The sequence below is a fragment of the Camelus ferus genome, chromosome 6, assembly GCF_009834535.1.
Source record: "Camelus ferus isolate YT-003-E chromosome 6, BCGSAC_Cfer_1.0, whole genome shotgun sequence".
NCBI classification, from domain to species: domain Eukaryota; kingdom Metazoa; phylum Chordata; class Mammalia; order Artiodactyla; family Camelidae; genus Camelus; species Camelus ferus.
Genome location: NC_045701.1, coordinates 42,831,221 through 42,854,210, shown reverse-complemented (window position 1 = coordinate 42,854,210; position 22,990 = coordinate 42,831,221). Strand labels below are relative to the sequence as shown.

The 22,990-nt window shown below is 35.4% G+C and overlaps 1 protein-coding gene across 1 annotated transcript in view; it reads right to left on the bottom strand.

Moving 5' to 3' along the window:
- The window catches only part of TTC6 (tetratricopeptide repeat domain 6), a 155,964-nt gene that overhangs the window by 98,823 nt on the left and 34,151 nt on the right, over positions 1-22,990 (bottom strand). The window contains exons 3-4 of the mRNA XM_032481922.1: positions 6,226-6,318; positions 1,625-1,834 (exon numbers count right to left, since the gene is read on the bottom strand). Coding sequence (XP_032337813.1) covers positions 1,625-1,834; positions 6,226-6,318 — 303 coding nt within the window. The remainder of the gene's footprint in view (positions 1-1,624; positions 1,835-6,225; positions 6,319-22,990) is intronic.

The following is a 22,990-nucleotide window of genomic DNA, read 5'->3' as shown; positions in this document are numbered from 1 at the left end:
ATGTATATCTATGTATTTGCACCTCTTGGGGAGTGATGGAAATGTTAGCTATCTTGATCGTGGTGGTGGTTTCATTGGTGTATACATCTATCAAAATGCATATTTCTTGATAATACTTAATAGCACCCACAGTAAACCAAAAGAATGACCATTACAGGACTTTGTCACTGTCCAGAAAATTTACTTAATTCTTTGACACATTTAGTAGCTAACCCTGCCCATCATGCCCACATTTTATTTCCAAAGTCCCAATGTTCATCTGGGGGACTAGATAAAAACGCTACCTGTACTCACCAGCCTGACACTTTTTCACAGCAAGGCCATAGTTTTTAAAGATGCCTCCTAAGTTCTCCACACCTAGAAGGTGTCAGCCTAACACACAGGATTCACCTGGACTAGTAAGTGATGAGCAGGGGCACTAAGCCTCGGCAGGCTTCCCTTCACACCCCAAGGGTGTGTTTTAGAAAGACAGCATGAGCTCTGATGGAGTCAGTCACAGTCAGAGCACCAGCCCCTCCCCCCGACAGCAGTGGTGGCTTTTCTCTGGTCAGCTATTGTGCACCTTCCTTACCACCTATTATTTCAGGAAGACCAGTATGCTAGTGTCATACAGGATGAACCTAAGGAAGTAGGGCTTGAGAAGTGAATAAAAACCAGGAGGCAGCTGTACTAATCCAGACATAAGGTCACCAGAACGCAGACTAAGATGGGGGCAACCAGAAAAGAGGAGGAAAAAAATTATAAGCAATAATGTTTAGGAGGAATCTAGGCCTTGGAGACTGACTGCTTTGTGAAAGGCTAGAAAACAATAAGGTCACAGATAAATCTAAGGTTTCAGAGTTGGGAGTTTGGGGCCAAAGTTGAAGAACTGGTAATAGCCAGTTGACTTGGGCAAAGCATAGTAGTAGGATTATGGTCACTGGTGGGGAAAGGGGGACCCAGAAGGAGAGGGACAGGCTAGAAAGGCTGTTTCTCCAAGAAGGAGTATCCATCTACATCAGCCAGAAAGGACCACTGGTGACAATCAAGATAATAAGCTGTGGTTCAGGAAAATGTGGCTTTTTAAAAAAATCCTAATCATATGCCTATTTTTAAATAAACTCATTTTTTAAGTCAAAAAGTGACTCAAAGAAAAGTACTAAGTAAATAATGGTAAGGCAATAGACAAATATGATAAAATTATGAAAATTATGTGTAAATAAAATGGAACAAAATTATAAATAAAATAAAATAAAATGCTCACAGTAGGAAAAGACTCAGGGAGTAGGATAAACCTAAATGGGGCAGAGTTAGGAAAGCTACAAAGCTCACCCAGTCCTGGCCCCTGGGCTACAGTTCCTGACTCCCTCAGGATGGTGACAGGAAGATTCCTAGTCAATTTCTGAAAGCCTTGAGGTTCCTTCACTCCTTAATAGTCTTTCTTCTCTCCTCGGAGTTGCAATTAGGTTTGAGACTAAAAGCCCTCAAAAAACAGAAGTCCCCTTTTCCCAAATGAGCCACGTTCACATCTAAGGCCCCTTTTTCAGGGTGAACCCTCCCCTGTGCCTTGGCCCTTGCCTGGGCCACATCTTTACACCTACACACCCTCAACTCTCATAACTTTACAGCTTAAGTAACGTTTTACCTTTAAAGATATTCTCTTGGTTGCTTTTGAATCACCTATGGGCTGTTCTCCTTCCAAAGATTTACTTGATTCATCTGCAGGCTGAACTTCCAAAGTTTCCTGAGGCTTAAATAATATGCTTTCTGCATCTGAGATTCCCCATTCTGATATATCCTCTTGTTCAATCTGGAGAACACTTGATACAGCTTCAGGAAGGTCCTCAAGTGCAGTCTGTTGGAAAATGTAAATGTACAAATATGCTCTTTTTATTGGTCCTTCCAAAGTTTTAAGGCATGCAATATTTTCCCTCTGACAACAAAATGATTATAAAAATGCATGATTAAAATTAAGCAGAGATAGTAAGTTTCCTCTGAAGATTTAGAAAAAGAAACTCAAATTGACTTAAGAAAAATGTGAAATTTGGCAAATTATTTTTCCTTAGCCCTTGTCTCAGAAAATATAGCTACTCCACACTTTTTATGCAACAACTTTAAGGAAATAACAAGACTCCAATCTTACCCTGACTCCACCTCACACTTACACAGAATCAAAGCCCACAGAAATATCCAACCTCTGTTCAACTTGAGGTTCTCTGGTCCTAAGACATGGAATTTCTGCCAGCCAAATGCTCTTTCAGAAGTTTGACTTCAGTCCCTCAGAGAAGAGCTGACCCAGAGGCCCCAAGAAGACCATCCAGACACCCCAGCTCTATGCCAAGCCCTAATGAGAAATTCTCACAAAATATCATTTCTACACCTGTTTTGTGTTCCTTAAAAATATCTCACTGACTTAACCTGTATCTCACCAAGCCCTAAGGAAAGTATCTTTATAAACATATTGTGGGTATTACCCAATTTTAAACTAAGATTATTTGGGATTATAAGCACTGCTTCAAATTAACAGATAATGAAACCAGTCTTACTTATATAGAATCTGAATTTTATAGAATAACCTGAAAACACAATTGTATCGCTTTGCTCTTTTGTACACTCATTTGCTAATAAGTAAAATAAAGAATAAAGATGGCATATAGTACCAAATATTATAGCCTCATCTTCCTCATTGTTAAAAAAAAAAAAAAAGGTGTTAGTAAAGCCCTTCCATAAAAATGGCAGAAGAGATACACAAGAGTAACGTGTGCCATGGGCCCTATGCTGTCTACCTATGACAAACCCATTGATTTTATGTTCCAGAGCTTTTGGAACTGTTAGTCACCCCCTTCTTTTGACTCTCTATGCTCCTGGCTTCCTCAACACACTCTCCTAGGGTCTGGCTGGGAGACTGAACAGATGAAGGTACCACCTTCCAAAATTGAAAATGGAGGAAGAAAAGCTAGAGAGAGGATTGGTAATCCTCCAGCTGCAACTGACCCTCTCAGTATTCTGCCCAGCTTCACCTTGTCCACAGTGCCATTACTGATCTTACCACGACTCTGTGCCCTGCTCTATTTTAGCATATATCACACAATATATCATATTACAGTGTCTAAGTAATCATCATAATCATAATCGTCAACATATACGAGCATTATCTCATTCAATTTTAATCTTCTCCACAACTCCGTGAAGTAGGAATTGTTTGTAACCCCATTTTATGGATGAAGAAACTAAGGCTTAGTAACCTACCCAGGTCATACTGAGACTAAATAGCAGAACAGTATTTGAACCTTAACAACCTGATTCCAAATTGTACTTACTCTCTTACCCTCTTTCTCCTCTACCCAATAGACTAGTGGTTCTCAAAGTGTGGTCCACAGACTCCTGAGATCACTGAGACCCTTTCAGGGGATCTGCAGCATTAGAACTATTTTCAAAATAATATTAAGTTTATTTTCCTTTTTCACTCTGTTGACATTTGCATTTATAATGGAAAAGCACTGGGGGGTGGGATAAAACAGTGAGACAATACTTTTCAAGTAATTAACACATGAGATACTAAATAACGCAGGAGTTAAAGATCCATTCAAAGAGCAAAATAGATCAATTAATTTTAATACAATGATATACAATAAGTTTATTTATCTGGTTTCAGATTCTCTATTTCAATTAATCTTAAAGAAACTACCACTTGTGGAGTTTTAGTGTATTAACAAAGAAAATCATTGATACCTATGTCAAAAGGTTATTAAAATATGACTTTTTTCTAATCTGCATCAGACTAGACTTAATATACTTCAACCAAAAGAACATATACAACAAACTGAATGTAAAAGCAGACATGAGAATCCAGCTCTCTGTTAAACCGGGTATTAAAGAGATTTGCAAAAAACGTGAAACAGTCCTACCCTTCTCACTGAACTGTTTTCTTTTGACATTATTTTTCCTAAAAAGTATGTTTTATGTTAATGTGTAATTCGCTTGCTATCATTTTAAATGAATAAATACATATTTTCTATTTTTCTCAGTTTCAATTTCTAGTATGGTAAATATTGGTTGATAGAATCCATATAAACAAAAACTCCTTTGGGTCCTTAAAATATTTTTTAAGAGTTTAAAGGCATTCTGAGACCAAAAATTTTGAGTACTTCAAAACCTTAAAGTTTGAGAATTCGTTAATAAAGAAGTTGTGTCTCACCTATGTTTTATACCTCAAGCACTTAAGAGCATTATAGACTCTCTTCAATTATTTGTGAATCAGTGAACGAATAAATGAAAGAAAATCATATATATTTTTCTCTACTATGTAATTAGTCCCTATTTAGAATATTTATTAAACAGTGTTGTACTTTATCTCATTATATACTGATCTACACCATACAATGAGCTCCTCAAGAGCAGGAACTGTCTTTTCTATCTTTATATCAACCATGTCTAAAGCAATGCCTGCCACGTCATAGGAAAAGAACGAACGAATAAATTCCTTGATTTTCTTTTTGATAAGTATGTGAGGAAATCATTCTCTATGATGATTCAAAAACAATTATACTTAAAATGTTAGGTACTTAAAAAAGGAAAGATACTGCATTAAGGATGCTCTTTCTTAAAAGCAAATATATTGCATCAAAGAATTAAGAGCCCTCTGGCCTGTGGCACTGAGATGTTCACAACTGAAGCTGCCACGTTTTGAAGGTAGGGTGCCTGGCGCCACTTAGAAAGAGCAGGACCTCTCTGGATAGGAGCGTGCTGCCCAGACAAATCTCAGCCCAGGAGGCTTCTACAAGTCCAAAGGATAGATAGGATGGACGGACAGAGTTCTGCTCTCCTGTGCAGAGCAGGCACCCCCAAAATGTGTCTGGAATGAAAGATAAGGCAGAGGAGCTTTTTCACCATGGTCAGGTATCAACTTAAAGGTACTCTACCTCTAAAGAAGTGGTAAGCTTCCTCTTAAAAAGCCGGTGGCCAGGAGCGGTCCAGTGATTGTGTGTAAATGTCAAAGCTGAGAGTATGGTTCTCACAGAATTACAAAGCAATTGATAGTTTTGTTTAAATCTTTATTTTAAACAATCCAGATGATGTATAAGGTAGGTCTCTGATAACCGACCTTTGTCATAGTTTCCTTAAAAATGGAATAGTCTCCTCTTATATTTTACATGAATATTCAATGAATGGTATTAAGTCAAGTTTATTCTATTAATGAAGATAACTATTTTTCTGAACTTAAATGATCTTATATTTTCAGTTTACTATACCGATTAGAAGCTTATGGGTCAGAGGGTTTGATATCTACCTGTAAATAGTGTCACCTAGAAGCAGCTACTCTAGATGTCAGTTTTTAAGCCTATAGCATACGTGGTAAGGCTTCAAAATTGAGTTATCCACATATCCACATGCCACACATGCTGGGTCTGGAGACAGACAATGCAAATACAAAGGGGAAAAATACATGCTCTCAACCCAGAGCATCTCAAACTCTAGTAGTCAACCATTTGTAATAACTCTAACATTTTGGATCCATAATTTTTGTGGAAAAAAATTCAGTACATATTCTAAACATGATATATTATCCTAAAAATGAATTGTGAACTGAATTTTTATGTATGTGGAATCATATTTTTAGGAACTAAAGGAGCCTGTTATTTAATGATATCATTTTACAAATCCTTTCTAAAGGACTGATCGTCACACCATCATTTGTTTTATGTAAATACGGATTTCTATACACAGGGAGACACTCCCCATTCCCAGGGAATATGTTCCAGATTGTTTTGAATCCTGTAAGTATTTTGCCAATGATGGATGAAAAGGAAACTCTGTTTCTGAAACAAACTTCTGCCACCAAGTGTCCATATTTCTCTACAAAATACTCTCCTTGTCCGTGCTTCTCACTATTCTTCTAGCTAAATAAAGCATAAGGGGATGCTTTTTTAGAAGCTAATAGCTTTTAATTAATTCTCCAACTAACTTCTAGATCTAAATGCCTTTAGACCAAAAGAATTGTTAAAATCTTTTCCTTCTGAGAAGAGTTTGGGCCTTTAGTTCAAAAGGTCTGTGACAGGCAGCAGCCATGAGCCAAAGTAGCCCAGACTCTTGATGTGGTATTAGATTAGATGCGCTTACAGTTAAATATGTCTCTAAAGTAAGTCAGAAGAGTTTTTTTTTTAACTCTCTAGATAAATATTCAAGCAACAAGCGGCAGACTATATACTTCAATATAGCAAGGAGTATTTTTATAAAAGACTTTACCGTTTGAGGCTCCTTAATACTTGTCTGTAGTCCTTGCTCTGCTTGCACTTGGGGTGTTTTGTGCCAATACATTTTTCCCATTAAAGAAATATCCTTGAAAAAGGAAAAGAAAACAATTAAAATAATGCCAGTTTCAGAAATCATTGAAGCGTATTATTCAATGCAGTGAAATGCTAGTCAATATAATGCAGTAAATGAGAAACACAGAACAAAAGATACAATAAAATATTTTGTCTATTATTCCAATTTTAAGGCTTTTTAAATTACTGATCTCTATAGAAAAGTCATTAGACTTAATAAGACAATTAGGTGATATTAAATCAGACACTGCAAATCACTGCTATTAAATGGCTGCACAAGAAAGACAAAATCAAAACTAAAATTTAATCTAACCAAGAGCAAGAAGGAATATAAATATACTTTCAATTTCACTGGGCAGAACTGCCAGTGTCATTTTTATCATTACTAACACTAATTGCTACGATATACTCTCAACTCAGCAGCAGTGATAAGAAGATAGCACAGCACAGTGTCTAACGATGAATAGGAATAGAGCCAGTTTCTGCCCAAACTGTAAAGTCACAGTCCAGACATCAACAAGCAAGTTCTTTTGCTTCCCTTTACCTCAGTTTTATCATCCTTAAAATGGACATTCATGACTTTTCAATGCCCCTTTCTCCTCTAGCCTTTTAGTAATGTCAATAGCAAAATATGAACATTCTCTGTACCTTAAAATGCAGCTCTTCTACCTTTTCGTTGCTTCATTAAAAAGATTAAACTGAGGCGATTGGCCTCTACTTCTGCCCTCTTGTCATAAATAACTATAAAACTAGACAAAATAAAAGATTAACTCTTTTAGGGTTGGATGACAGGCAGGACAAGACTATACCAACTGAGAGAATGGAAACAAAAAGGCTAAGGGCTAAATCACCCAAGATTTCTGTTTTATGCAGTTTCCAGACCACAACACAATGAGAGAGAAATCACCTAGAGCCCAGGTTTCTCACTGCGTTGAAGGGACAGAAATTAGAATAAGGAGAAGACAAAGAGGGTAGAATTTGTAGGCACAGTATAGAGAGAAGGGAGCTGCAGCGAGAAAGAGCTCCAGAAATCTGCATAGAATCCTTGAGTCTTTGGCTGAATACCAATCTGTTCATGTAAGGGTGAAACCGATGAGACCAAAGAAAAACTGCCAGGGATGAAAGCAATGACCAAAGAGCTGAAGCCACAATTTCCAGAGCTCACACAATGCTAGGAATCATGAGGTCCCCAACAGACATTCTGAATACATGGTACACTCATTACAAACCAGAGACGGATCATACGTCAGTAGGGCTAAATCAGCCCTAAAGTGAAGGCTTCTCTGGACTTTGACAATACTTTAAAATAGTACCTGAAAAGATCAAGCTGATCTGCAGGTAGCTTAACTGCCTAATAACAAACTCCAACCCTTTTTAAAGGAAGGCAACAAAATCCACTACTCTACAATGTAAAACTCACAATGTTCATCACCCAATCAAAAGTTACTAGTCATATGAAGAAGCATGAGTATGTAACACATAACTGAAAGAAAAATCAATAGAAAAAGATCTAGAAATGACAAAGACATTCAAATTAAGAGACAAGGATCCTGAAACTTCTAATATTAATATTATAAATGCTCAAAGACATAAACATAATGAGAAGCAAATGCAGAATCAAATGAAATGTCTAGATAAAATATCCACTATCTGAAACAAAAATTTCACTAAGTGGCATAAATATCAGAGAAAACACTGCATAAGAAAAGGCCAGTTACCTTGAATACACAGCAGTAGAAACCATACAAAATGAATCACAGAGAGGAAATGAAAACTGAAACAAAATTAGCAAATATTCACACTAACATATATTTAATTAGAGTCACAGAAAGAAGGGTGTGAAGACAGCAGAAAATATTTGTAAAAAAATTGCCAAATTTTTTCTAAATTTGATGATGGCTATAACTCCTCGGTACAAAAGGCTCCATGAACTCCATACAGAAAGACACAAAGAACACTGTGCCAAGTATTTTATAATCAAAAAATTTCTAAAACAGTAATAAAGAAAAAAATTATAAGCATCCAGAGAAATGTTAAGCACAAAGACACAAAGAATCACTGGCAACTAATTACTGCAAATTAATATTGCAGGCTTCTTGTCAGAACAATGCAAAGCAGAAGACAAGGAAGTAACACATTTAGAGCACCTGTGCTAAAAGAAAACAACTGTCCACACAGAATTCCATATCCAGCAAAAATACCTTTTAAAACTGAAGGTGAAATACTTTTGTAAACAAAAGATGAAAAATTTATTGCTATCAAACCTGCATCACAAGTAATGTTAAAGGAAATTCTTCAGGCAGAAGGAGTAAAACTTGAATGTATATAATGAAAATAAGTGATAGAATGATAAAAAGTGAGTAACTAAAAAAAGACATTTTCTCTTTTTGAACATTGTTTAAATATAATAGACTGTTTAAATAAAAAATAACATATTTTGAGATTTATAACACATAGATGTGAGGTATGCATTAATGAGATCACAATAGTAGGATAAGGGAAAAAGAAGTACACTGCTGTAGGTTTCTTACAGTATATGTGAAATGGGATACTATTTACTGGGATAAGTTAAATATGCATATTGTAAATTCCATAGCACCCACTAAAATAATAAAACGAAAAGGTAAATAAGCTAACAGTATGAAATAGCATGAAATGCTAAAAAAATAAAAATAATGCAGGTAAAGAGAAAAAAAGGGGCGAAGAACAAATGTGACAAATAAAAACAAAGTAGCAAAATGTAAATACAAACCCAGCAATATCAATAATTGCATGTAAATGATTCTAAATGTTCCAGTTAAAAGACAAAGATTGTCACACTGCAGAAAAAACAAGATCCTACTATATGATTGCTATGGGAAACCTACTTTAAGTATAAAGACACAAATAGGTTAAAAGTAAAAGGAGGATCATTGCATAATAAAAAAACAGAAGTCAAGTCTCTCAGAAGACGTAATAGTATGTACTAATGATGAAGCTTCAAATGGCATAAAAGAAAAACTAAAAGAACTGAAAACAGGAACAGAAAAATTCGCTATTACAGTTGGAAATTTCAAACAATGACTATCTGGCTCCAGAGACAACACTTTATATACATATTATATACATATAATAACTAAATAGTTAATGTGAAATGTGAAAGCCTACAAAAAATTCTTCATAACCTTTTAGGTTTATAAATATACCATTAAATATAAAAACATGACAACAATGAACACCAAATTCAAAATATTGTTCACATCTGAGGCAGGAGGGAATTACTGGAAAGAGATACAAAGGGGGCCTCTATTTTACTTGTAATTTTCTATTGATTTAAACAATCTGAAGTGAATATGGTAAAAATAAATTAATTTTGAAAAATCTGAGTGATGAATATTTGTTCTGCAATTAAAATATATCATAATAAAAATAAATAAATTTCCCAACATATTTTATGTGAGTAACACAAAAATGTCAAAGATGGATAAAAACATCTTAATAAAGAAACCTAAAGCTTACATCACTAGTAAACATAAATGCAAAAATCCCAATTAAAATATTTGCAAATAAAATTAATCAGCAAATTTAGAAACAATGCATCTTTTTTACTGAAGTATAGTCAGTTTACAATATTGTGTTAATTTCTGATAGAGTGATTCAGTTACACATATATATTCCTTTTCATATTCTTTTTTGTTATAGGTTGCTACAAGGTAATGAATATAGTTCCCTGTGCTATACAATAGAACCTTGTTGCTTATCTGTTTTATATGCAAGAATTAGTATCTGCAAATCCCAAACTCCTACTTTATCCCTCTACCCACCTTTTTCCCCCTGGTAACCATAAGTTTGTTTTGTATATCTGTGAGTCTGTGTTTTGTAAATAAGTTCATTTGTGTCTTTTTTTTTTAGATTCCACATATAAGTGATATCACATGGTATTTTTCTTTCCCTTTTTGGCTTGCTTCACTTAGTATGACGATCTCTAGGTCCATCCATGTTGCTGCAAATGGCATTATTTTATTTGGCTGAGTAGTATTCCAGTGTGTATATATATATATATACCACATCTTCTTTATCTAGTCATCTGTCAATGACATTTAGGTTGCTTCCATGTCTTGGCTGTTGTAAATAGTGCTGCTATGAAGATTGGAGTGTGTGTATCTTTTCAAATTAGAGCTTCCTCTGGATATATGCCCAGGAGTGGGATTGCTAGATCATATGGTAAGCCTATTTTTAGTTTTTTGAGGAATCTCCATACTGTCTTCCATAATGGCTGCACCAAACTACATTTCCACCAACAACGTAGGAGGATTCCCTTTCTCCACACCCTCTCCAGCAGCTATTGAGAAATAATGCATCTTGATTGGATGGATAATTCATTACTAGTTTATGAGATTAACAGGTTAACATGGAAATTCACGTGATCCTCTCAATAACTGCTGAGGAAAATCATCAATAAAAATCAACATCTTATTTCTGAGTGAAAAGTAACTAGGAAAAGAAGAAAAGTTACTTAACCCTATGAGATATTTGGAGATTCCTGCACTAAACATTGTATTTCATAATAAAACATTAGACTGATCAGACCCACTGCAACAAGAAAACAATAATAAGTGTTATAAATAACATAAGGAAGAAAACCAAAATGTTGCTATTAATAGACTATGTGACCATGTATTTGGTGGAAAAAACAAAATTAACTGAAAAACTGTCAGACCACAGTACAGGTTAAAAGCATGTCTAATAAATTCAACAAATAAAATTCCATGCCGGAAAAAACTAAGATCCCATCCTCAAAATTAAAATTAGTTATGAATATATGTGGTGAAATGAATAAATCTCAAAAACATTGTGTTAAGCACAAAAGACCAGGTTAAAATGGCATCAGGACGACTAAAAATAGCCTCTCCAAACCACACAAAAAATAAGTATGAAGGCAAAAATATATGAAAACTTTAAAGTATTTGTCTCGTAAGTCCAATGCCTGGGCTTCTTCAAAGACCAGTTTCTATTAATTGCTGTTTTCCATGTATGGGCCATACTTTGTTTATTTGTGTGTCTCATAATTTATTGTTGGAAGACTTACAGCAGCCCAGGGAGCACTTATTCCATAAAGACTAACAAGTCTCAGTAAGAACAGTGAGGTTTTTAGTGTTGTAACTTGCTTTACTGCCATACTTTGCTGTCTAGCTCAGTAGTAGCCTTGAAAAATAAAGATAACAATAAAATAAATATTTCAGTGACTTTAGGCCATGTGACTGTGTAAGTTGATTGTTTTGAGTCAGTCTCAACCTATCGATAGTGAAGCTATCACCTAGAAATGCTTGTGGGCGCTCACTTGGGCTCATGCTCTACGCGGCAAGCCCTCACAGATGTTTCTCTGACCGGAGTCAGAGAATTATGTTATGGCTGGACCAGCCCTAGTGGTTCTTTATGACTGGAAGGTGTACCTCAGCAACAACCATCAGGGAACTTTGGAAAGATAAGTTGTCTACTTATGGGTCCTGAACGATACACGGCATGCCCAGCGCCACACAACGAGGTCACAGGTAAAGGGAGAGAGAGGGAATGGACCCAGGGTTCTATCTTTACTGGAATCAAGGGTAGGGTGACCAGGATTTTACAGGGTCACTTGTTATTGGTGAATTGAAAACGTAACTGCGGAGATTAAAGTGCAGGAAGGGAAAAGCAGGCAGTCAGTTATCTAGGTCAATCAAGGTTTCCAGAAAGGGGAACTTCATGGGCAAGGTGGCCTGGCTCTTTATCTAACTGTGTAGCTGGCAATGTGCTTATTTAAGAAGGATGTGTAGCTAGCAATGTGTTTATTTAAGTGGATGCCTCAGGAAACAGAAGCTTAATGTTAGGTACTTATATTACAATCAAAAAAGCTAATTGTCAAGTGTTTACACTACACTGATGTGCACACCCAAGGGCTGTACACATACTCACAAAAGACCTAGAAACCCTAAGTTTTCACATCTGACTGACCTTGAGGCCCTAGACAAGCTGGAAGTGAGGGCTTATGCAGAACTGTAAACTGCCTATTTGAGCACTGAGGCTCTGTCCCAACAAAAGAACCCCTAAGCAAAAACTGGGTGACACTGGCTCCAGGAATTTGAGCAAATCTATCTTCAATCATCACCTGACTATTAAGCTAAGCAAGCAGAGACTTCAGTAGTCACACATCACTACAAATGTAGATTTTACAAAATTAGTTCAAGAAAGCCACTAAATTTTTTCAATGATGACAGTAAGAATAAGAACAAGAGCAAATAGCATAACAATAACAAACCCTGAGGAGAAAGGAGAATCTGATTTCCACAATTAACACATTATATTATTTTAAATGTCCAATTTATATGCAAAGAAAAAAAAAAGTATGGCTCAACACAGGAAATGAGACAATAAACAGAAACTATCCTTGAGGAAGCACAGACATTGGACAAAGACTTTAAGTCACTGTGTCTAAACTGAAGGAAAGTATAACAACAAAGTCTCACCAAATAGTATCAATAAAGAGACAGAAGTTATAAAAATAAAACAAACAGAAATTCTGGAGCTGACAAGTACATTAACTGAAATGAGAAACTCCACAGAAGTGCCCAGTAGCAAATTTGAGCAGACTTAGAAGAAAGGATTAGTGAACTTGAAGATAGGCCAGCTGAGGTTATCCAGTCTGAGGAACAAAAAGAAAAAAATTGAACAGAGCCCAAATAAACAAAACTAAGAGAGTCTGTCACTAGCATAAATGCCCTACAAGAAACACTATAGGCTGAAATGAAAAGACACTAGACAATAACTCAAATATACATGAAAAATAAAGAGCACTAGTAAAAGTAACTAGGTAACATAACTAGGTAAATGTAAAGGAAAATATAAATAAAATTTTTGTTTGTAACTTTTTTCTCCTCTCTGACTTAAAACACAAATGAATAAAGCAATAATTATAAATATGTGTTGATGGACACAGAATGCATAAACATGTAATTTATATGATAATAGCCTCACAAAGAGAGGGCAATAGAGCTATAAAAGAGCAAAATTTTTATAGTATTGAAATTAAGTTGGTATAAATCTGAACCAGACCGTAATGTTAGGATGTTAATTGTAATCTCTTAAGGTAACAACTAAGAAAATAAGTTTAAAATATACAGTAATATAAATAAAGGGATCAAAATGGTACAGAAAGAAACCTACAGCTTTTCATGCTTTCATCAGTTCAGCATTTCAGAAAACCACACCACGGATACTAAAGAATGTTCCACTACAGTGAAATAGAGATTCCACAGTGAAAGTCTGCTAGAACAAGGAAACAAGACTCAGAGGTAGGCAATTCAACCTACTCAGTAGATAGGGCTCTGGAAAAGAGTACAGGGTAAAAAATGTCTACAAACCTATTCAGTTCATAAACATCTAGACTTTACAGAATATATTTAGTTCATGAATAAAGAGAAAAAAGTAACTTAATTCCTATGGAAAATTATTGCAAGATAAGGGAAAGGAGACAACACTGAAATCTCTAAGGAATAAATTTTAATAAATTGTGTGATGTGCCCAAAAGATGCAAGAAGATATGAATTCTGTCAAAACACACAGAAATCCGTGCAGAGTAAAAACAACAAATTGAAAACTGCCAGATAAAAATGAAACTTACACCTAATCAACTAGAAAGGTCTGAATAAAAACATAGTGCAATAATAGTATTAATATATTTACATACAGATTAAAAAGCAGATTTTTAAATATCTAAATGAAGAAAACTAAATCAGATGGTAGAGGACAAATTATAAGATCTTCAAAAATATAGAAGAAAATAAACAAAGAGCAATGAGGAGGATGGGGATGGAAGCAATGGGAAGATAGTAAGTAAATAAAATCAAAAGAGAGAAAATACAGAGACAAGGTGGGGATAATTGATGTTTCTGAATATTAAAGCAAATTAAATATAAGCAAAAGTCAGTAGCTTGATACAAATGATTTAACTGATTATTTTTAAAGGTGTAGGTAAGTTAAAAGGGTTTGCATTCTCATGTTCTAGGGAAAAAAAAAAAACAGTGGAAATAAAAGCACACCTAAACATATGCTGTAAAATATTTAATTAGGAATGTAGCAGATGTCTGAGTCTGTGCCCAGAAAAAGGTGTTCTGACATACTCCTGGAAGCAAATAATGACCTGCTGGGCAGAGTCCCAATGGTCAATTTGGGCAGGAAATACAGAGAGGGTTTCAGGCAGACAGGAATGGGAAAGTTGGATGATTAGGAAAACAGCAGAATCTGTCTCAGATACTGGTCCTTGGTCCTTGGAAGTTCTACAGGCAGGAGCTGAAGGAAAACTTTTCACAGGTGACTCCATGAGGCTGAGAGACACACAAAGAACTCATTGACAATGAGCCTACACAAGTGGAGAACAGGGACATCCTCTCCTTTTGGCTCGGAACTCTGCATATTCCTTTGCAGTAGGAATCACAGACATACCCAGCTCAGAAAATCTGCCACACATGAAATGACTTTCTGGAAAAATTATTTGGAGATGCAATTAAGAGCTCCAAAATGGGAAGTTCAAGTATAAAAATAAATGAGTAAAGGAGGGATGCAATGAAACCATTTAAACATAAATAATAGTCTAAATAATTTTTAAATGGCTAACAAAACTGAGTGTAAACGTCAAGAATTAGATTTTAAAAGACAAATAAACTACTAAAACTGACCTAAGAAAAAGGAGGAAATTTGGTCAGACCTCTAATAAGAGATTGAATCAGTAATCAAAAACCTTCCAACAAATTAAAGTTCAGGACTAGATGGCTTCACTGGTGAATTTTACCAAACATTTGAAGAAAATTAACATCAATCCTTTTCAAACTTTTCCAAAAAATAGAAAAGGAAGAAACATTTCCTGACTCATTCTGTGAGGCCAATTTAACTCTGATAGCAAAGCCTGGTAAAGAAATTACTATAGACCATTTTCATTATGAATATAGATGCAAAAATCCTCAACAAATTACTAGCAAACTGAAGCAGCAGCAAAATTTGATGATTATAGGACATGATCAAGTGGGATTTATCCCAAGAGTGTAAGAATGGTTCAACATACAAAAAGCAATCAGTGTAATACACCCCATTAGTAGAATGAAGGGGACTAAAAACACAGGATAACCTCAATTGTTACAGAAAAAGGATTTAACAAAATCCAAAACCCTTTCATGATTGAAAAAAAAAACACTAAAAAAACTGGGAATAGAGTGGAATTTCCTCAACCTGACAAAGGATATTTATGAAAAACCAAGACCTAACATTAAACTCAATGATAAAAGAGTGAAAGTTTTCCCCCTAACATCAGGACAAGACAATGATATCTCATTTCACCACTTCTATTCAACATAGCACTAGAAATTCTAGTCAACGCAATTAGGGGGAAAAAAGGCATCCAAACTGACAAGAAGTAAAGTTACTTTTACTCACAGATAATATGATCTTATATATAGAAAATCATAAATAACATCAAAAAACTACTAGAGATAATAAAATCACCAAAGTTGCAGGTACAAGATAAATATTTTTTAAAGTATTGAATTTCCATGGACTAGCAATGAACAATCTAAAAATTAAATTAAGGGAACTTTCTATTTACCACAGCAGCAATGAGAATAAAACACTTAGGAATAAATTTAACCAAGTTGGCACAAAACTTCTACAAAGCATTGCTGAAAGAAATTAAAGAAGACCTAAATAAAAGACAAGACATCACATGTTCATGGATGGAAGACTTAATATTGTTAAGACGGCAAGATTCCCCATAGCAATCCACAGATTCAATGCAACCCCTATCAAAATCCCAAGGATTTCTTTTTTTTACAGAAATAGAAAAGCTGATCCTAAAATTCACATGGAATTGAAAATGACCCCGACTATGAAAAAAATCTTGAAAAAGAAAAATAAAGCTGATGCACTCACACTTTCAAAACTTGCTATCAAGTGACAGTAGTCAAAACTGTGATCCTAGCATAAGGAGATTTCATAAATCAATGGAATAGAATTGAGAGCCCTAAAGTAAACTCATCCAGTTGTCAGTTGTTGTTTACAAGGATGCCAATATCATTCCAAGAGGAATAAATAATCTTTTCAAATAGTGCTGGGACAACTAGATATCAACATGGCCCCCTATCTCACATGATATACAAATATTAACTCAAAATGGATCAAACACCTAAATGTAAGAACTTGAAACTATAAAATTCTTAGAAGAATATATATGAGTAAATCTTCATGGCCTTGGATTCTCAGAAATGACACCAAAAGCATAAGAAACAAAAAATTTGGACTTCAAAATTAAAAACTTTTGTGTATCAGAAAGTGAAAAGGCAACCTACAGAATGGGAAAAAATATTTACAAATCATTTATCTGGTAAGGGTCTAGTATCCAGAATGTAAAGAAAACTCTCAGAACTCAACAAAAACAAATATCACAGTTAAAAATTGGGCAAAAGATCCCTAGATCTGAAGTTAATAATACTTTGTGGCAATAACACTTGTCATTTTTAAGGTGAGAAAAGCAGAAGAAGGGGTCAAAGGAGCTGTACTGATTATTCAGCTTAAGGATTTCCCTCCCTTTCTCTTCCAACCTGTTGTAACTCTCCTGACCACCCCACTCTCTGACTTTAATCCTGTTATTAATCATTCCTCAGTGTCAATGACTTCAGCGTTTCTCATACAAGCATGCTTTTCCTCTCAGAATCACTTGTTTATCATTAATACCACCATGCAACAAAGAATTGTCTAGTATTCTTTCCTTTGGCACTGTCTTGATACTAACACGCAACAAGAATATTCTGAGAGTTGTAGCACTAACTCTTTGCTATAGAAAAACTTGTGATTTATTTGGTGAAAGTGAGAAGGGAATCACAGAAGAGAAAATAGGCAATAAATTTTCATTTCTACATAGTCAAAAAATAGGCAAAGGACCTGAATAGACATTTCTCTAAATAAGATATACAAATAGCCAATAAACACACAAACAGATATTCAACGTCTTTAGTCATTAGGGAAACACAAAACAAAATCACAGTGAAATAGCACTGCACACCAGGTCAATGTTGTAATAGTAAAAAAAAACAGACAATAACAAAAGTTGGCAAGGATGTGGAGAAATCAGAACCCTTATACATTGCTGGTGGGATGTAACGGTGCAGTCATTGTGGAAATTTGGTGGTTACTCAAAAACGTAAACATAGAATTACCATATGATCCAGCATTTCCACTTTTAGGAATATGCCCAAAAGAACTGAAAGCAGGTATTCAAACAGACATTTGTACATCATGTTCATAGTAACACTATTCATAATAGCCAAAAGATGGAAACAACCCAAATGTCTACCAACTGATGAATAAACAAACAAAATCTGGCATATACATACAATGGAAAACTATTCTGTCAAAAATACAAGTGAAGCACTGATACATGCTACAACATAGATGAACCTCAAACATACTATGCTAACTGAAGGAAGCCAGACACAAAAGGTCATGTATCGCATGATTCCATTTGTACAAAACATCCAGGAGAGTTAACTCCATCTAGACAGAAAACCAACTTGTGATTGCCAGGGGCTGGAGAGAGGGTAGTAGGTGAGGAGTGACTACTTAATGTATGTGGGATCCTTTGGGGATGATGAAATCATTTTGGAAACAGATGGAGGTGACAGTTGCTTAACACTGTGAATGTACTAGATGCCACTGAATAGTGCACTTGAAGATGGGTAATTTTATGTTATGTGAATTTCACCTCAACGTTTAAAAAAAAAGTGACTAGGTTTAATGAGCACTTGAAAATATTCCCTGCTCCTTTGATACTTTTCCTAATATAACAGCAAAATTTATTCTTGATAGTTCTAAGACATTGTCCAGTGACAAAAGGACTTACGTTTGCTTGTCCATATTATAGTAAGTTCATAGAAATAAAATTCACATTTGACATTTTTAAAAGACATGTAATGTAAAAAATAATGATTCATTGACAATTTTCTGGTTAATGTTAGACTGAAATTCTAGTAACAAAGATTTAGTAATGGATGTTGAGGTAACAGGTAAGAGTTTTCAAAAAGTGCTTCATTTAACATTAGGAAATCCATTAATTTATAAGAAACAAAATAACATATAATCATTATTTTAATAAAAACACCTATAATCATCTCCCTGGTAGTTTCAAGTGACAACCACATGGAAGGCCGTGTGATAAGCTGGTTGAGCACATGTGCTTTGTAGTCAAACTGCTTCAATTCAAATCTTGAGTCACTCAAGGGCAGACTTAAACAAGTTACTTAATCTGTCTGGGCCTCAGTTTTATAAAATGAGGATAACAGTAGTACATACCTCTGATGTTTACTGTGAGGAATAAATGAGATAATACACAAAAACAAAAAAACCTTAAATATAATAGTAACTATTACTGTTCACAGTGAAATAAAAAACAATATAAGGATGCCTATTGTCACCATGATCATTTGACATTATACTGGAAATTCGAGATACGAAACAAATAAAATTTAAAATTGTAAGAAATTATTACCCCAATTACTCTCATCTGAAGAAGCTATGACCATATGCCTAGAAACCCAAAAAGAATCTATTAAGAAAGTATTCAAAATAAGGTTATTTAGATATAAAGTCAATTCACAAGAACCAAATTTAGAAAATGAGTAAAGGAACAAAACCAAAAAAATAAACTACCAAAACAGTGCCTTAGCAAATGTGAAGAGAACTAAAAAACTTTACTGAGATATAAAAATTGCCTTGCATTAGAAATCTTGGATTTAAGACCAAGAAAATCAGAGAATTTTTTAAAGAAATACAATTAGTATTTTGCCTAACATGTGTCAATTCTACCTTATCTCCCCAACTGAGTCTGAAACTGTAACGAGTAGTGTGTTTCTGCATCTTTCACATGGTCTGGCACAGTGTTGAACAAATTTTTTCAAAACTTGATAATTTATAAAGCCGTGAGCAGTCCAGCTTCACAATCCTGGGTAAGTTTTTCATGCATTTCAAAGAGCAGTTTCTACCTATGGTGTCTGACTTAGACTCCAAAATGTCAGAGCTAGAAGGAACTTGAAAGATTAGTAAAGTCTGAAGGAGACCCAAATTTTACAGACACTGAGACCAGAGCTTTGAGCCCCAAAGTGTGCTGTGTGGTATTCAAAACAAACAGAGTCCATGGTCTTTCCCCGAAACTGCTTCCAGCAGAGGGACCAGCAACAGAAGCAGCAGTGTTCCTCTGGCCTGTTAGGCAGACCCAGTATTTTTTTAATCATCTTTAAAAAGAGATGGGGAGAGCAGCTCCCCCGCCCCCACTCTTCCTCATGCAATCCAGGTTCTCCCCAAATGACACTGGCTGCCAAGATATGGGCCAAAAGTATGTTTCTAACACCTACCCTTGTATCGTTTCAACGGCACTTATTCAAGGTACATTGCCTTTAAATAACTTACTATGAAGTTCAAGTTTCAGATAGAAGGAAAGAAAAGACATTTTTATGGCCCTAAGCAAATACTTGTCTGCACAGGTTATTTTCTTGAAAAACTGCTCTGATTTGCATTGACTTCTCTTGCTTCCCGGAGGCAAAACCCTGCCGGCATTGGCCTGTAGAATCCTGCGCATAGGCCCAAGAATGTGTCAGAGCTGCTTTGCATTCATTCTTAACCACATTTGACTTTTTTCTTCAATTGAACATTTCATGATTGTTCTGGATGGCTGGACCCTGAATTTAGAAAGCTGCAATTCTAAAAATTATGATTAAAAATACCAGAACCTGAAATGGCAGCCATATAAATGTGAACAACAAAATTACTACAGACACCATCTATGACTAAATATGTATGGTATCTTTTCCATAAAGTCCTAACAGAATAACGTCCATTACTTAAGCCTGTTCAGAAAAAAAAAAAGAAAAGATTTCCAGAATACCGGGTTTCGAGTAGATTTCCACTTTCTAATATCATTTTTCTGATAGGTGCCCTATACCATAAAACTACATTGTGCTTTTAGAAAAAAATTATTGAAGCATTCATGAAAAGCCTGTTTAACCCAGGTCATTGAAAACAGGTACAATCAGTAAAATATCTTCAGAATATGATCGAGTCTGTGGTCAAGCAGTGCACTCTCCTTGACTCCCTGACATTCATACCGGAGAAGACAACACAAAATCCGGGCTTTTCCTTTCCGAAGCCTGTAGATACATTTGAGTTAATATGCCTGCTTCTAGGTTATAGTATCTGCTGTATGAGATATGACATTCCACTGAATTAAGCACCGACTACTTAGTGAGTTATGACCAGCTATGGGAGCAGCACCACACTACAGTGTATCAGGGCTGGGAACCTCTGAGAAATGTGACACAAGATTCTTTTCTTCAAGAAGTTTACAATCCGGTTAGAAAGATGAAAATAACAGACTACAAATAATGTTTTTTTAAAATGCAAGGCAATATATTCAATCAAGCATAATTATTATGCACAGGCTCCAAGTTCAATGGGGATTCAGTTTACATAGAGAGATAAGGATAGGAGAATAAAAATGCACCAGTTCCAGTTATGCCATTGGAGAAAAAAACTGGGGAAGAGCTGGGTTCTTGGGCTGGGGGGCAGAGGAAGAGGGAGAGGAGAACAGGGGTTCTCATTTTACATCTTAATATAAGACCACCTGCGAATAACTATGCACTTGTGTCAACTCATTCTGAAAGTTCTTACACCCCTTCTGTTTATTTAGTCAACAGGAATCTATAAAACTAAAAGTTTCAAGACACAGATTGAGGAAGGATGAAAACATATCTGTTATGGTCTGTATTAGTTTTTGCTGTCCTAAATCAAATAATAAGTTCAATAATTTTCTTAAATGTTTTCTATTGCAAAACCTTTCAAAAAGTTTGACTAAAATAAAACTCAACAAGCTAATACACAACTAACCTATCCTAATATTTAGCAAAAACATTCACAGTACCATTTGCAGATCTTATTACAAAAAGGCTCTGATAGCCAGTGTCCAAGATGGTCCCAAATGATTTCCATTTCCTGGTATTTATGTCCCAGAGTAGTCCCTGAGCTCCTCAGTGAATAGGGCAGAACTGTGTCATTAATAAGATAAAGTGGAAATGACAGTGTGTGATTATGTCATAAAAGATACTGCAACTTCTCCCTTGCTCTCTCTTAGAACACTTGCTCTGGGAGGCGCCAGCTGCCATGTACTGAGGACACTCAAGCAATATGGAGAGGTCCACATGGTAAGGGACTGAGGTCTCTGGGCAACAGCCAGCACCAAATTGCCAGTCTTGTGATTGAGGTATCCTGGAAGCAGATCCACAGGATCCCAGGACTCTCTGGAACACTGGAAATCACTGCTCTTGCTAAGTTACAATACAGATGGGCTGACTTAAATACAAATTTACACTTAGAACTCATCTCACTTGTAAACTGCTTTGTAATCACGTATTCATTTGTCTCCTATAAATGCTGGGAGTAGGGTAAGAAAAGAAATAAACTATTTAAATCAAGGCTCTGGTGTATGCACGAGATGAAAAGCTTCACTGGGCTGCTGCCTCAGTTCCTGATGCAGCCTCTGAGTATGAAAATCTCACCTAAGGAGTGCGATTCTGGTTTTGAGATGTAAGGTCACAAAACATTAACCAGCCAGGTCATTTTGGGCTCAGCCTAGCTCCCCACTGCTTACTTGGAGAATGTGCAGCCATCCCACATGTCCCCTTTGCCTTCAAGATGTTCGGGGGTAGTTAGGGCTGTTCATCATTTTCAACCTAAGTGCTGATTTGGGAAACTGACTTCCTCATAAGATAAAACATCACATTAATTTTCATCATGGCAATTCTTTGATCTTCAAATAGTCAACAGTGGTACAAATGACACTATTTTCTAAAAACTTTATCTATGTTAATACCATGAACATCATGTCTGAAGCAACTGGCGCCTAATAAAGTAAAAAAGTTTCAATTTGGTAATATAAGTAGGAGAACTAATGATTTCGATTAACACTTGAAATTTTGGTAATTAATTATCATATAATTTCATTTCAAAGAAAAGTAAGCTCTGTGTCACACAATGATTACAGTTTTATGAGGCCAAGATACACATTTTAAAGTGGAAGAATAGATATATTCTCAAAAATGTCATGAGGTTCCATAACCATTTCACCTTACATACATTTCAAAAATGAAGGTGAAAGACTTCTTAGACATTCTACTTATTCAGGGTTTTTCTAAAAACAGAAAGCCAAGACTAGCAAAACCAAGAATACCCCCACCACCTCACACACACTTTTAAGTAACAACGGCCATGGTCCTCAAGGTCTCTCCTTCGTTCAAAAGAGGAAAATCTGATCACATAAAGTGGTAGACGAAGTGTTTCACGATATAATGTAAATCAAAGAGTTGGCAAAAGATGGCCCACTGACCAAATCTGGCCAACCACCTATTTTCCTTTGGCCCATAAGCTAAGAATGGTTTTTACATTTTAAAATGGTTTTTAAAAATCAAAAGTAAAATAACATTTCATAACGTGAACATTATGTGAAAGTCAAATTTCGAATTCTATTAATAATGTTTTTAATTTCATCAATAAATATTTGTGGAAATGTGTTTCCTCTCATTGTGTATGTACATACATACCATTCTTGATTTTTGGCTCCTGGCCCACAAAACTTAAACTAT